Source organism: Callorhinus ursinus, unplaced genomic scaffold (genome assembly GCF_003265705.2).
Source record: "Callorhinus ursinus isolate GAN/ISIS: 27379988/994484 unplaced genomic scaffold, GSC_fseal_2.0 scaffold152, whole genome shotgun sequence".
Taxonomy (NCBI): Eukaryota; Metazoa; Chordata; class Mammalia; order Carnivora; family Otariidae; genus Callorhinus; species Callorhinus ursinus.
The window spans coordinates 48,172-64,249 of NW_027397214.1; the positions used below are offsets into that span (position 1 = coordinate 48,172).

Consider the following 16,078-nt stretch of genomic DNA (forward strand, 5'->3'; position numbering starts at 1 on the left):
AAAGAACAGAAGTTCTCTTGAAGTCAAAGTTGTCAGTTTTTTTATGGTCATTTCTGCAGTATCATATTTAAGAAATCTTTGCCCAACCCAAGGTTACAAAGATTTTCTGTTTATTTGGAGAATGTTTTAAGTTTAACATTTAGGTCTATAGACTGTTTTGAGAATTTTTGTGTATGGTGTGCGGTATGAGTGAAGTTAATTTTATTGTATATGGATGGGTGTTCTAGTACCATTTGTTGAAAAAACTTTCTTTGTTGAATTGCTTTGGCACTTTGGTCAAAAATGCCTTTGAACATATATGTGGGTCTATTTCTGGACTCTTTTGTTTCTTTGATCAATGTTTGTCCTTTTGCCAATATCACATTCTCTTGATTACTATAGCTTTATACTAAGCCTTGAAGTAGTATGGTATCTCCCAGCTTTATTTTTAAAAGTGTTTGGCTGTTTTAGTTCTATTACCTTATGGTATAAATTTTAGAAGCAGCTTTTCTATTTCTGCAAAAAATTCTGCTGGGAATTGGGGGAGGGCACTGATCTGTAGTTGAATTTGGAAGAGAATTGACATTTCAAAAATACTGAGTCTTTAAATTCATTAACAGAATATGCCTCTCAATTTATGTAAGTCACCTCTGATTTCTTTCATCAATTTTTTTTTGTTTTTAATATAGTTTATCTGTTTTGTTAGATCTGTACCCAAATATGTCTTTTTTTTTTTTTAGAATTTTTGATTTTGATTTTTTTTTTTTAGTTTTGATTGTTTTTTATTTCTTGGATTTTGGTTTAATGTAAATAGAAGTAATTTTTTTATTTCAATTTTCAGTTCTTTACCACAGAAATGGTAGATTTTTGTATATTGACCTTGTATTTTGTGACTTTCCTAAATTCATGTATTAGTTCTAGTAGTAGTATTATAGATAACTTGGGAATTGCTATGGCTAAAATTATATTACTGAATGGAGATGGTTTTATTTCTTCTTTTCCTACTTGTGTTTTTTATTTCTATTTTTCTTGCTTTATTGCACTGGTTCCTGGTTTTAGGGGTAAAACATTCAGTCTTTCACTTAATATGATATTAATTTCAAGGTTTTTTAAGATTTTATCAGGTTGAGCAAGTTCTCTTCTATTCCTAGTTTGCTGAGGCTTTGTCATGAATGATGTTGAATTTTGGCAGAAATGTTTTCTGTGTCTGTTGGTGTAATAATGTAGATATCTCTTGATATGTGGAATCACATTGCTTTTTAACTGTTGAATAAGCTTTACATTCCAAGGATCAACTCCACTTGTGTACGATCTTTTTTTCCTTTTTACATATTGTTGAATTTGATTTAAAGATGTTTTGTTAAGGACTTTTGTGTCCTTAGGACTTTTCATGAAGGTTATTGATCTATCAGTCTTCTTTTTTCTTTCTTTCTTTCTTTTTTTTTTTCTTTAGAGAGGGAGAAAGGAGTGGGGAGGGGCAGAGGGAGAGGAAGAGAGAATCTTAAGCAGGCCCCACGCCCAGCATGAGCCTGACATGGGGCTCCATCTCACAACCCTGAGATTATGACTTTGAGCCGAAATCAGGAGTCAGATGCTTAACTGACTTGAGCCACCCCAGTGCCCTGATCTAGAAGTCTTCTTACACTGTCTTTGTTTGGTATCAGGAAAGTACTAGCCTCATTTTTTTTTTCTTTTTTTTTACCAGGATAGGGGAGAGGCAGAGGGCGAGGGAGAATCTTAAGCAGGCTCCATGCCCAGCACAGAGCCTGAAGCAGGGCTCAGTCTCATAACCCTGAGATCATGTCCCCAGCCGAAATCAAGAGTTGGATGCTCAGTCAGCTGAGCCATACAGGCACCCCAAGGCTCATTAACTTGATTAATTTTCTAATTTAATTTGATTTATGTTTTTGGTAAGAGATTATATAGAACTGATATTATTCCTTTAAACTTTGGAAGAATTTGCTAGGAAAACATCTGGCCTTCAATATTTCTTTTACAGAAGGTTTAAATTATGAATTAAATTTATTAATAATCACAGATTCCTCAGGCTGTCCGTTTCATTTGGAGTGAGTTTTGATAGTCTGGTTTTTGAGTAATTCTCCATTACATGTAAGCTGTCAAATTTGTGTGCATAGAGTCACTCATAGTATTATTGCCTTATTTACTTTTAATGCCTGAGACATCTGTAGTGATATCCCTGCTTTCATTCCTGATGTATGTTTTCTGTGTCCTGGTATGTGTCTGATTTGTGCCTTCTATTTTGTTCTTTGGCAGTTTTGCAATTATCAGATAACCAGTTTTTGGTTTCATTGCTTTCTTTCTATTTCTTGATTTTCAATTTCATTAATTTCTGCTCTTTATTATTTTTTTCTTTCTGCTTGTTCTGGGTTTATTTTGCTCCAGTTGTGGATTTGACACCTTTGTATTAATATAAGCATCTCCTACAGTAATTTTTCCTCTAAGCATTGCCTTATTTGAATTCCACAAATTTTGATAATGTGGTATCTTCATTTTCCTTCAAATCAAAATAATTCCTTATTTGCCTTCAGGTTTCTTTTTTGACCTACGGATGATTTAGAAGATTGTTGTTTACTTTCCAAGAGTTTGAAGATTTCTAATTAAATTCCCTTATATTCAGAGAGCATGCTTCATGTGTTCTAGTCTTTTAAATTGAGATACTCAAATATGTAGATTTATGTCTTTAACCATATTTGAGGTGTATATATCCATTATTTCTTCAAACATTTTTTTTTCTGCCCTCCACCCTTCCTTCTGTGACTTTAATGGTATGAGTTTTAGATCTTTCGTTTTTGTCCCATAGCCCCCTCAGCAGGCTGTGTTTTTTGTTTTTTGTTTCCACCAGTCTTTTTTCTTTTCATGGCTCAGATTGCATGATTTCTGTTGATCTGTCTTCAAGTTCAGTCTGTCATCTCAAATGCTGGTATTCAGCCCTGCTAGTGCATTTTAAAATTTGGCTATTGAATTTTTTCAGTTTTAAAGTTTGCATATGTTTCCACTTTATATATTCTGTTTCTTTGCTGAGACTTTCTCTTTCTATTCCCTTCAAGAGTTCTCTTTTACTTTTAGAGAATTTTTATAATAGCCCTTTTAAAATCTCTTTCAATTAATTCCAACCTCTGTCTTGTTGTGGCATTGGTGTTTGTTGATTGTCTTTTCCTGTGTGAGTTGAGATTTTCCTTGTTGTTTGTAGGTTGAGTAGTTCTGGATTGTATCTTAGATCTTTGCATGTTTTGTTATGAGACACTTAATTTTGTTTAAATGAACAGAGAATACTGTGGGATTTCTTGGGGTTTTTGTTTTTGGTTTTTGTTTTAATTTTAAAGCAGGTAAACACTCTGGTTGGATTCAGGCTATAATTTACAACTAGCCAGCTACCTTTTGTAATGTCAGTTCTATTTCAAAGCCTTTGCTGTGCTTGTCAGATCTGTTCTTAGTATACATCTTTCAGAGGCTAGATTAGGTCTGGGCAATGGTCTTAGTTTATTTCTCCAAGTCTTTGATATACTGTTTAGATTGAAGCCAAAGTGCTGCTGAGGGGTGAACCTAGAAAGTTACATACAGCTTTCTGGAGTCACTTTCCTGAGCTGGTACTTCGTGGTCTCCCTGATATTTTCTCTTTACCTGGGGATCCCCTTTTTGTTCCTTCACCCTGAAAGCTGATGTTTTATTTTTCCTGTTCTGCTACTTACTTTCCACAGCTATGAACATGTGCAAGACAAAAGTGGTGTATACTTGTGTTGTGTCCCATTCTTTGGGGTTCCTGCTTTGTAGTGGGCAGGAAGATGATAACTGACATGTTTGAAAATAAGTGAGATTTTACAGCTCCTCTTTTCTCAAATATATAGTTATATGTAGGACTGTTTTTATATGTCAAGGTATTTACAGCAGAGATGAACTTTTACTGAGATGAATCTTGTAAAATTTCTTTCTTTTTTATTTTAAACATTTAACATTCTAAAGACATTTAGTTATTCATTAGGACATTGCCTTCACTCTCAGGTCAAATTCTTAATCTCCAAAAAATATAATTTATTTATTGTAGAAATTTGACAAATGCTTATTTTTTGCTGTCAGTCAATATTACCTATTGAACTTTACTAAATACACATTTGTAGACCCCATACCTAGAGATTCTGATTCAGTGGGTATATAGTATAGTATATAAAGAAGAAAATGACCTACATGCTATGTCTTCTACTTTAACATTCTTCTTTTAATACAGGACATTTCTATGGCCTAGACTTCCTCAGAACAGATATGTCTGAGGAGGATTATGATAATAGCACTCTTGAAGGTTGTTGATTCAATGGGTGTCCCAAAGCAGCTAGGTACCATCTGAACAAACCAGGTGTCCAGCCACACTTGTGCTGCCTTCTTGGTCAGGGGCTCAGTCCCTCACCATCATCCCAGGCATATTCTTTACTGGTTCATCTTTCTCAAAGTTGTCTGTGAATTATTTAACATGCCATTTCTTAGTTGGTTATTCCTAACCAGTTCAGCAAGGGGTAGGCCTTAATTCTTATCTTGTCATTTTCGTTATTGCATTTAAGGATGAGAGTTTAAGGTGCTTAAGGTATACCAATTGTAAGTGTATAACGAACTTTTCGTATATACTTACCCACATAACCACCATACAGTCAAGACATTTCCAGCATCCTAGTAGATTTGCTAATGCTCTTTCCCAGTCAATAGCCCCTTTCCCCTGAGTCAATCCCTGTTCTTATTTCTAGCACAATAAATTAGTTTTTCCTACTCTCAGGCTTCGTATAAATAGAGTCATGGAATGTGTATGCCCCTATCTAGTATTTTTAATTAAATGATTTTTGTGACCACGCCTTGTTGGGTTATTGTTTCTGACTAAAAAGAAAAAATACTCAAAAAACTATATTTAAACTAAAGCAGATTTAGTTTGACTTTCATTTTGTATTTTTTGTAGGTGAGTTAATCTTCAAATTTTCTAGGAAATTTTCCATATTCCTTTTCCCACTCTAAAACTTTCAGTGGCTTTTTGCTTCTTGCTTCATCCACTCATGTAGTATCTTATTTATTTCCACAAATTATTCTTGCCCTAGCTCTCTTTTTCCCTCTTCCACATTTTCTTCTACCTGTGCATAGGGATAAAAAGGAGATTTCTGGAATCTTATTTCCTGTTTGTTCTTTGCCATTGCTAGCATTTGGTTGGGGTGAATTCAGGTTGAAATGAGTGTCTGCAGATACTGTATTAATTTCATGTTTTCCTTCTCTTCTGACAGCATGATGGAAGTGGTTCATTGCACGATATTCAACTCTCTTTGCCATCCAGTCCAGAACCAGAAGATGGTGATCAAATATATAAGGTATAATTAGGAGTCATGGTAAATTTTTCAAAATTCTTTTTTATTACTAAAATTATAAAGTAGTAACAATTAAAACATTTAATAATAAATATGTTAAAACCTGAAGCTTTGCTGTGTTGAGTTTTAATCAGGTCTGTTTTTAACTTTTGCTACCTTACTAAGTTAAAATGATATCACTGTGGTACTTTAATTTGAATTTATTTTATCATTTGGGTAATTATTTGTCTATTACTGGTGCAGGATTCTTTTTCTTAAATCAAGAAATTATTAAATTTTTAAATTCTTTTCGATAATTATGAATAGCAGTTTTTAAAATATAACTACCAATTAAATGATTAACAGGTACTCCTCATATATAATCACATTGAAGAAATATACAGAAAATGAAATTAATTTATCTTTTTTCAGGTTTAAAAGTATAATTATAGAAACCGGATGCATTTTAGTTTTTGAAAATATATTTTTTATAATTTTCATTTTTAGTTGAAAAAATTTTTTTCTGGGTACCTGGGTGGCTCAGTCAGTTAAGTGTCTGCCTTCAGCTCAGGTCATGATCCCAGGGTCCTGGGATCAAGTCCTGCGTTTGGCTCCCTGCTCTGCAGGGAGTCTGCTTTTCCCTCTGCCCCTCCCCCCACTCCGCTCAGTCTCTCCCCCTCTCAAATAAATAAATAAAATCTTAAAAAAAAAAAAAGAAAGCTCTTTTCTTTTGCAGTTATTTCTGAACTACTATTTCTTAAGCACACTAAAGCATTCTTGGTTTAATGTTTCCAAGTAAAATTATTTTTTTCTTTTACATTCTATTTTCAGGGTTTGCTAGTCAACAAATAATCTTGAAATACTGGTGGCTTACAATGACAAGAATGTATTTCTCACTTGTTATTTTTCTGTATGTTACATATTGACTAGATATCAGCTGGGACTCTATGCTTCTCCTTCATTCTGGGACCCAAGCTGAAGGATCAGCCCCTATCCTGGGACATGTCTTTGTACCTGAGGGAAAAGAGCACTGGCAGAACCACGTGTGGATTCTGCTCGCATGTTGCGTATTTCACTTCCAAATCAAGTCAAGTAGCCAACAGCTGGTATTAGAGGTCAGAAAAGCATAATTTTCTCGTAGGATATAGGGTGACTTATTGGGAACAAGACTGTATATAAAACAACCAAAATCAAAAGAATATAGGATTAATAGTCACATCTGGTTATCTAGTCTTGGTTTTTCAACATGTTATCTTACCTGTTTTTGCACAGATTTCTTCCCATCTCTGTGCTTCCATCCTATTGTGGGTATGTGTAGTATTCTAAATCAGCAGGTCTGCAGTAGGACATCTCTTTTTTTAAAAAAGCTTTACATATACACCAGTTGAGAACCATTGACTTAGATGGTCTCTGATCATCTCTCAATTTTGTTTTGTGACTGACATTTTTAAAGTAAAGTTGACTTTTCCTGCATTCTTTTTTGTGAAAAACTTTTAGAAATAAAATAATTTTTAAAGAAAAAATTTAATTCCAACTTTTTTACACAACTAGTGTCTGTTTTTTTTCTGTGTTCCTTTCCAGTTTGTCTATATATTTAGTGTTACATGATAAATATATTGTTACACGGCATTTATTTCTTGTCCCTATTCCATTTCCTTCCAAGCAGGTAGTTCCTAGTCTTCCTTCTTTTCCAAGGTGAGATGCTATAGCTGATACTGTTTCCAGTACACTGGACTCTCTTGCACTTTGATCATCAAATTCCCAGTTATGTCCCCTGTTCATCCAAGATGGTTTAGCATACAAATATGGCGACTTGTGTCATTGCAAATTTAGGGTCTAAAATCTCCACTGGACCTGCCATATCTCTAATCTGTCTTTTATCTCAGGACAGCTCCCACTTCCATTCCCCTGATGAGCTAGTCTCAACATTGACCACTCTCTTCAAGCCTCATTCTTAGCTGCTCTTCTGTTTCTGCAGGTGGCCTTGTGTTCATCAAGCAAGATCTGCTACCTTCCTTTCTGCCTTCTGACTTACCTGTGTCTGTTATCATTCTCATTCACTTTGTTCCAGTTATAGGACAAAAATGGCCACTATGCTGTGGAAGACCATCCTTTGTTAGGTTCTTGACTATCTTCTGCTGCTGTTAAGGACCTAACTAGCTCCTCCTCTCTCATCTCTCTTCTCAATGCTTTCTCTACTTTCTCTTCATTCTCAGTTTATAAATTTCTGTATCATAAATTTGTCATAAATTCAGTAAACCAAATAAACTTTTCCTTGACTCTCCTTAAACCTTTTTCCAGTTAACATGGAAGCCTGGAAAGATGAAAGCAGCTACTTATTTTAATGCTATAAACATTTGTGTGACTGTTGTTTTAAAAGCTTTATCCTTTATTTTTATGTCACTTCTCTCTAAAATTCCTTACACTCCTCAACATTTTTCCATTTTCCCATTTCCTTCGTAGGTTCCTTCTCTTCTGTAGAATAGAGATTTATATATTTTGTCCATTTCTTTCTGAACTTTTTACTGTCGTGATTTCATATATGATATATGTGTTGATAACATATACAATTTCCCTTTCGTACTTGGTGATCCACTTGCCTACTGGACATTTCCACTGTGTCCCTTCCACAGGTATCTCTAATAGTATATCTAAAACTCACAAATATTCCTCCTCTTTTATTTATGTATTTCTCCTCTTTTATTCTCCATATCTTTTGGTGGCACAACTAATCACCATATCACCCAAGCTAGAAATACAGGTAATCACTCTTGACTGCCCCTTGTGCTCTTTCACATGGAGACAGTCACCAATATCTCCTAATTTTCATTCCTGCTCTTCCTTTTTCTCCCTGTTATCACTCTCTTGGGTCAGATTCCTACTGTCATCTGAAGTATTACGACATCTTGGTAACAAGTTCCCTAGTCTAATTTTGTTGTTGTTGTTGTTATCAAGTGTGTTCTCTAAACAGTTGTCAAAGACATCTCAAATGCACTGTCACTCCCCTGGCTTATTAGGCCATGCTTGATGTTCATGGCCCTCTATGATTTAGCCCTTGCCTAGTTTACTAACCACATTGGTACCCACTCTTCGCTATAGCCTTTGTGTGACAACATCACTGCTTGTAATTCTCCAAATATGCTATGCTTGCCTTCATCTCTGTATTGTATGATACTGAGACTCTCTTACTCTAAAATCCAAAGCCTGACATACTTCGGTGTCTTCAGAACTTTTTACTTCTCCTTTAAAACTTCACTGGAGTTACCCATTTCCTGATATGTTTTTGCCCATCTTTATGTGTAAAATTCTTAGAGCAGTGCCTGTCATAAAGTTAAGTACTATGTACATGGTCATTAATACATTATCGCATCGTATTTGGATTTCATTTTCAGGTCCGTTTCTTCCAACACTGGCAGGACCTAGCAGTGACTGAAAGATGGCTACATAGTATTTCATCAAATTGCTACATTTTATTTCAGTTGCCCCCTTTTTGAACAATTATAAATTTATCTCTTTCATACTTGGTGATCCACTGGCCTACTGGACATTTCCACTGTGTCCCTCCCACAGGTACCTCTAATAGTATATCTAAAACTCAACATTGTTTCTTTTTTTCTTTTTTAAAGATTTTATTTATTTATTTGAGAGAGAGAGAATGAGAGAGAGAGAGAGAGCATGAGAGGGAAGTCACATTGTTTCTTTGGCATAGTTTCCAGGAGTGGGACAGCTGAAGCAGAGTGCAAGCATTTTTATGACTCTTCTATGTACAGCCATGTGTTTGTCCAGAAAGGCCAGTTTTGATGTCTGATAATGTATCATTTTTTCCTGCAATTTTGTTAATCACATTGACTATTTCTCCCCCCAACTTAATACCTATAAAATAATACCTTAATACTTGAATTTATATTTCTTCAATGAGTCATATAGAACATTTTACCAGTTATCTGTATTTGTGAGAACTGGTTTATTTGTCTTGGGGCCTAAAAAATGATCTGTATGTTTGAACAGGCTCTTAATATACTTGAGTATAAATCCTTTGTCATAATTGGATAGGTTTTCACCAGCTTTTAACTTCAATGATAACTGTATAGATGCTTTAAAATTTTATATAGTCAAATATACTTATCATTTCTTAATAGCTTCATTTGCCACATAGCTTAAAAGTATATCCTTCACGATCTGCAATCCGATTCTCTCTTTGGTTGGTCTTGATTTGTGATTAAAAAAATTAAATTCTTTAAATTCAACTGGAAATCATTTTTTATATATAATAAACAGTCTTGTCCAATTGCAGTATACATAACAGCATTACAAAAATCTTTTCTTCCCCAAGATAACAGGAGAGGAAGAAAAGGGGAGTATGTCAGAGGGGGAGACGAACCATGAGAGATGATGGACTCTGAAAAACTGAGGGTTCTAGAGGGTAGGGGGGTGGGGGGATGGGTTAGCCTGGTGATGGGTATTGAGGAGGGCACGTTTTGCATGGTGCACTGGGTGTTATGAACAAACAATGAATCATGGAACACTGCATCAAAAACTAATGATGTAATATATGGTGATTAACATAACAATAAAAAAATTAAAAAAAAAATCTTTTCTTCCCCATTTTTGTGATGCTTATATGTATTGTTAAAGCCTTTGTAAAATGTCTGTTACTGATCTCTTGTTAAAGCGACTGCAGTATTTTGTGTTTGTTCCCAATGTATCTGCAAGAGATGCCATACTTTGCTCAGTAACAACATATTATAATTATTTGCTTACATATTTTTCTCTCTAGAAAGATATATCATTCACATATATATATTCTTATTTCCTTGCTTGTACTGTTTCCTCAGTATATATTTCTGGATAATTGAATAGTAGTAAACACGGTGGACTAACTATAAGGTAATGATACTTTACACTTCGAAATGTAACTGGATTCCTGCTTAAGAAGCTTGACAGTAGGTTTCCATTTAATACTATTAGGAATTTCTTATAGACTAAATTGACAGGCAGTTCTCAGGAAAGTGGCTCATGGAAAAAAGAATCTCCCTGTTACCCTGCCATGCATATTTATCTTTCTGCTGATTTCTGAACCAGCTGTGAAATGACTCTGTGCCTTTAATTATGCTGTTCTTCTGTTAGTTGTGCACAGCATTGTTCTTGGTAGGCAACTCTCATACATCTCTTTAAATCTACCTGAAGTTTCTGTTTTATATGTAATTTATTTTACTATGGGCCTCTGTCCCTGTTTCCTTATCTGCAAAGGGGGATAATAGTATCTACCTCAGGTTCTCAGGGTCATACTCAGGATCAAATGCTTAGATATCTAAAAGTACTTCGTTCTTAGCACCTAAAAAGTACTTAATGTTAGCTGTGTTGCTATTATTGTTCATTTTTCACATGTTGGTCTCCATTACAAGATGAATTCTTTTTTTCAAAGATTTTATTTATGGGGCACCTGGGTGGCTCAGTCATTAAGCATCTACCTTAGGCTCAGGTCATGATCCCAGGGTCCTGGGATCAAGCCCTGCGTCGGGCTCCCTGCTTCTCCCTCTTCCCCTACCCCTCCTTGTGTTCCCTCTCTCACTGTGTCTTTCTCTGTCAAATAAATAAATAAAATCTTTAAAAAGTAAATATTTATTTATTTGAGATAGAAACAGAGAGCATGAACGGGGTGAGGGGCAGAGGAGGAGGGACAAGCAGACTTCTCACTGAGCATGGAGCCCCATGTGGGGCTCAATTCCAGGATCCTAAGATGACCTGAGCTGAAGTCAGTCGCTTAACCAACTGAGCCACCCAGGCACCCCTACACTATGAATTCTTAGAAGACCAAAATGGGTTTTTGCTTGTTTTGTTTGTGTATAGGTTAATAGCTGGCATATTTAAGAAGAGTTCTCCCTTTAATTTCCCCTTAACAAAAACCATTCATTCTTCAGTCTTTATCATTGATTTAATGATTGATAATTTTTTAAATATTTCAGAATGAAGATTTATTAAATGAGATAAAACAGCTTAAAGAGGAAATAAAGAAAAAAGATGAAAAAATTCAACTATTAGAACATCAGCTTGTAAGTATTATAGTATAGTACATAAAGTAGAGGCTTTTCAAACTACACAATATACGTGTTTGTTTGTTTTTTATAAAAGTCTGGCCAGAATTGAAATTTGACTTTATTTTTGGCTCTCAAAGTTGCACTCTTGTATTATATTTAGATTATATGCACTCTAAAAGTATGTGATCTACTTCAGTCTAAATATTAAGAAAGTTTTGTCTAAATATTAAGTATTCAAAGTGTAAAGAAAATCTTCATCAATCCATTTTCAGTGGCCTTTATTTGGAGGTTCTGAAATTCACCAACTTATCGTTCATGTTATTTGATGAAGGGTAAATGTCTTTCTTCATATATGTTAAAGAAATGAACTGGTGAGTTGAGAGCAGTATTTTTTTCTCTCTGAGAGCAGAAATTAAACTGGATTTTAGGGTTAAGTTTCTGTCAGTAAGACTGTCAGAGTGAACAGTAGTCCAAGAAAATGTTTCTTCCCATGGATGATATTGAGTGATCCCTCAGAGTCATGTTTGGATCTTTGTAATTTTATAATTGTTACAATTTCAAGTGTTAGTCTCATATAAAAACAATTTGTACACTCTTGAGTGTAATTATAAGTTAGTTCATAAAATCTAAAAGGCAAGGATAACAACATAATGGCATAAAAATGACAGCAGGCCAAGGAAAATCTTTGTTGGAAGTCAAAGGCATATTTTGGTATAGCAAAGCTTTTAGTAATATAAAATATTAATAGCACTTAGAATATAAAGGATATAATATACTGAACTCTGAGCCACTGAGGTCAGATCACAGAGATCCAATTCATGAATAAATAATAAGGCCAGTCAGATGTTATGTTTTAAGAGTATGAAGAAAACTTAAAAATCTGAAAAATGAATGAATGAATATTGCAAATTGAGGGCCTACCAAATATAAAATTAAAAAGGAAAATAATAAGACCTAATGTTTGTATTTCAAAACTAAAGATAAAAACCTAGCTAGTTTGCAGGGAGAAGAAAAACAGCATTAGGATATTACAGAGCACAAGAATTGTGTCTAGTGCACTTCAGAAAAAGGTTATGCCCTCATATTTTATATCTAAACAAATTTTTATTCATATACCAAGGTAAGTTTTCAGACCTTCCATCCAGTTATCTTTGTAAAATTGCATTTTTTTTAAATAATGCATTCCAAATACTTGAGGGAGAGATTTAAAAATAACTCAAGAATTAGGAGGTAAAGGGGGCGCCTGGGTGGCTCAGTCAGTTAAGCATCTGCCTTCAGCTCAGATCATCATCTCAGGGTCCTGGGATCAAGCCCCGCATTGGGCTCCCTGCTCAGGAGGGAGTCTACTTCTCCCTCTCCCTCTGCCCTTCCCCCTGGCTCATGCTTCTCTCTCTCTCTCTCAAATAAATAAAATGTTTAGAAAAAAAAATTAGGAGGTAAAGATTAAAATGAATGAAGAATGAAATGAAAACCATTTTGGGGGCATCTGGGTGGCTCAGTCAGTTAAGCGTCTGTTTTTGGCTCAGGTCATGATCCCAGGACCCTGCTTGGTGAGGAGCCTGCTTCTCCTTCTGCTTGCTGCTTCCCCTGCTTGTGTGCATGCTCTCTCTCTCTCTTCTTCTCTGTCAAATAAATAAATAAAATCTTTAAAAAAAAAAAAAAAAGGAAAGACCATTTTTAGGTAGGCTAGATGAGATAAACTTAGTAATGGGAGAAAATTTATTGCATCTTACGTAATTATATATCATTTGAATGTTGGACTTTTTGAATTTATACATTCTTATTTTCTTGAAATTGAAAGTTTTTAGTTTTTAAAATTTTAAATTACTATTAAATTCTTGAAAATGTTTACATTCAGTAAAATACAGGTTTGAGGAAGGAAATGAGTATCCTGAAGAAGTCGTATTGAAGTTTTAATCTTCTGCAAATGGATATTAAAATTATTTTTAAAATTATTTTGATATACTTACATAAATTATAAAATGTTTATGAAATGCTTTAAGATAACTATTAAGTTAGAATAATGTATCTTGCAAAAGATAAAATTTAAAAAAGACATAAGAAATAGAAAAATACCAAGGATATCTAAAAACAACAGAACTAAGGTGACAGAAATTAGATCAAATGTAATAAATATAGCAGTAAATGAAAATGGTCTTATCTCCCTTAGTTTCATTGAGGATTTAATGCAAAATCCATTAATTTTCTTTGTATATAAAAGAAATTTAGATCAAGTAAAATGGTACAATAATGCTGAACATAAAAGGTTGGGTGAGGCAGAATGAAATTATTCTCATCAAAAAAGCTGGGGTTGCAATAGAAAAATAAGTTTAAGACAAAAAATTATGAAAAGAAGTCACTTTATATTGATATATGATTAATAAGGAATGAAAAGGTAAAGCTTTTTATGCTGGGAAGTTTTAATAGTGTTCTGTTAGTCTTAATATGTTTCTTTAAAAAATAAGAACTGCTTACAGCTGAAATATTAATCTTAACCAACTAATATTAAATCCTTAATGTCTTCTAATATGTAGTCCATCTTCTGATTTCCCTAGTTTCAAAAATATCCTGTGCCTTTGTACATTACATCTAGTTGCATCTCTTAAGTCTCTTTTCATGTAACCATTCTTTTTTGTTGCTGCTATACTGACTTATTGAAGAGACTGGCCCAATTGTCCTGAAAAATATCTTACCTTGCAAATAACTTTTAGAAAGATCTTAGAAATATCTAAGAGAATCCTAAAGAAAGAAAACAGAAGAAAAGTGAAAACATTACTTTTCAGCAAAAGATGCTTTGGACTTCTCTATATTTGCTATGTTAATTTTTTTTGTTTTTTTTTTTTTAAATTATGTTCAGTTAGCCACTGTATAGTACATCATTAGTTTTTGATGTAGTGTTCAGTGATTCATCAGTTACGTATAACACCCAGTGCTCATCACAGCACATGCCCTCCTTAATACCCATCACCCTCTTACCCCTGTCCCCGCCCATCTTCCCTCTGAAACCTTCAGTTTGTTTCTGGAGTCCAGAGTCTCTCATGGGTCATCTCCCTCTCTGATTTCTCCCCTTTCGGATTTCCTTCCCTTCCCCTGTGGTCTTCCGTGCTATTGCTTATGTTCCACATATAAATGAAACCATATGATAATTGTCTTTCTCTGCTTGACTTACTTCACTTAGCAAAACCTCCTCCAGTTCCATCCATGTCTATGGAAATGGTGGGTAGTCATCGTTTCTGATGGCTGAATAGTATTCCATTGTATATATGTACCACATCTTTTTTATCCATTCATCTGTTGAAGGGCATCTCAGCTCCTTCCACAGTTTGGCTGTTGTGGACATTGCTCCTATGTTATGTTGCCATATTAAACCTAGGAATCATATTTATTTTGGAAGAGCTCATCACCTATCTTTAGTTTAGTAATGGAACTCTAGGAAGTCACTTGTTCAAATCAAGATAACTTAAAAAGATATGGATAGGGGACTTTGTTTGCCTTCAGTATTAATTAGCTGAATGACATTGGCAGGTCCACCACTCTCCAGTGCTTTTCTTATCAAAAATGTGAAGGTTTTGGAAGCTGGGAAGGTGGCGGAGCAAGAGGACCCTAAACTCAGCTCCTCCTACAGATACAACTAGAAAATACTCCCATCAGTGTAAATAACCCAGAAAATGACCTGAAGATAGGCAGAACAAACTCCATAACTAAAGGTAGAGAGGAAGCCACATTGAAGAGGGTAGGAAGGGTGGAGATGTGGCTGGGAACGAAACAGACTGCAGCCATCTGTGGAGGGGAGGGAGCCCCAGGAACAGAGAAGGAGAGAAACAGACTATCATACTGGGACACCTGCGTGGGGAAGGTGAATCCCCATAACATTTGGCTTTGAAAGCAAGAGGGGCTGAATTTCATGAGTTCTTACAACAGGGGGACTTAAAGCCTAGAATTTTAAAAGTCAGTGAGCTTGGATTTGGGAGAGTCTGAAGGATGAGAGGAAGTTGAATCCCTGCCCTTAAAGAGACAGCATGACAACCCACGGAGATACAGTAAAGAAGCAGCAGTTTGAAAAACAGCTGGGACATATGTAAGGGAGAGCAGTTTACTTATTTTGGAGCATGTCCAGAGGGGCAGGGACTGCTGAGGGATTTCTACAGGAACAAAGGAGATGGCAGGCACCATCTGCCTCCTCCACCCCCAGCATAAACACATGACCACCTGTGTGAACTAGCCAAGTACTGACATTCACTGCTTAACTTGGTAACACCAAGCCCTGCTCAACCCCTCGTGCTTTGGGGGATCTGCCCTTCTGAGTCACATTTGCCTCAGTCCCCAATACTGCAGATCCCCTCCCCCAGAAGACCTGTACAAACCTTACCAACACTGTCACCTGACCCAGGCATTTTGCAAGGCTGGGTTGGCAGCAGACCCATTGGCAGCAGGCCCTGTGGAAGCCCAAGGTGTTAAAATTGTGCACCCCAGCCAGGGACCAAACACTGCCCACAGCAGGCAAAGAGAACCTCTGCAAACAACTGGACTAAAAGAAAAAGTGACCAGGAGACAATAGCAGGGCACACACAACACACATAGGAGAACCCTCACCCCTGAAATGCTTGGAGAGCAGGGGACACTGCACTGCAGGGTACTGTAGGACCTCTGATTCATACGGGCTTTACTTTTCAAGAGCAGAAGACATAGCTGACTTTCCTGACATGAAGAAACAGACGCAGAAAGTTA

The 16,078-nt window shown here is 35.5% G+C and overlaps 1 protein-coding gene across 5 annotated transcripts in view; it reads left to right on the forward strand.

Annotated features, from left to right (window-relative positions):
- The window catches only part of LOC141371974 (serine-rich coiled-coil domain-containing protein 2), a 104,278-nt gene that overhangs the window by 42,202 nt on the left and 45,998 nt on the right, over positions 1 to 16,078 (forward strand). For 4 of the 5 annotated variants that reach the window (XM_073890422.1, XM_073890426.1, XM_073890423.1 and 1 more), the window contains exons 4-5: positions 5,253 to 5,336; positions 11,279 to 11,365. In XM_073890422.1, the coding sequence (XP_073746523.1) occupies positions 5,253 to 5,336; positions 11,279 to 11,365 (171 nt within the window). The remainder of the gene's footprint in view (positions 1 to 5,252; positions 5,337 to 11,278; positions 11,366 to 16,078) is intronic. The other variant, XM_073890425.1, reaches the window with a different exon arrangement.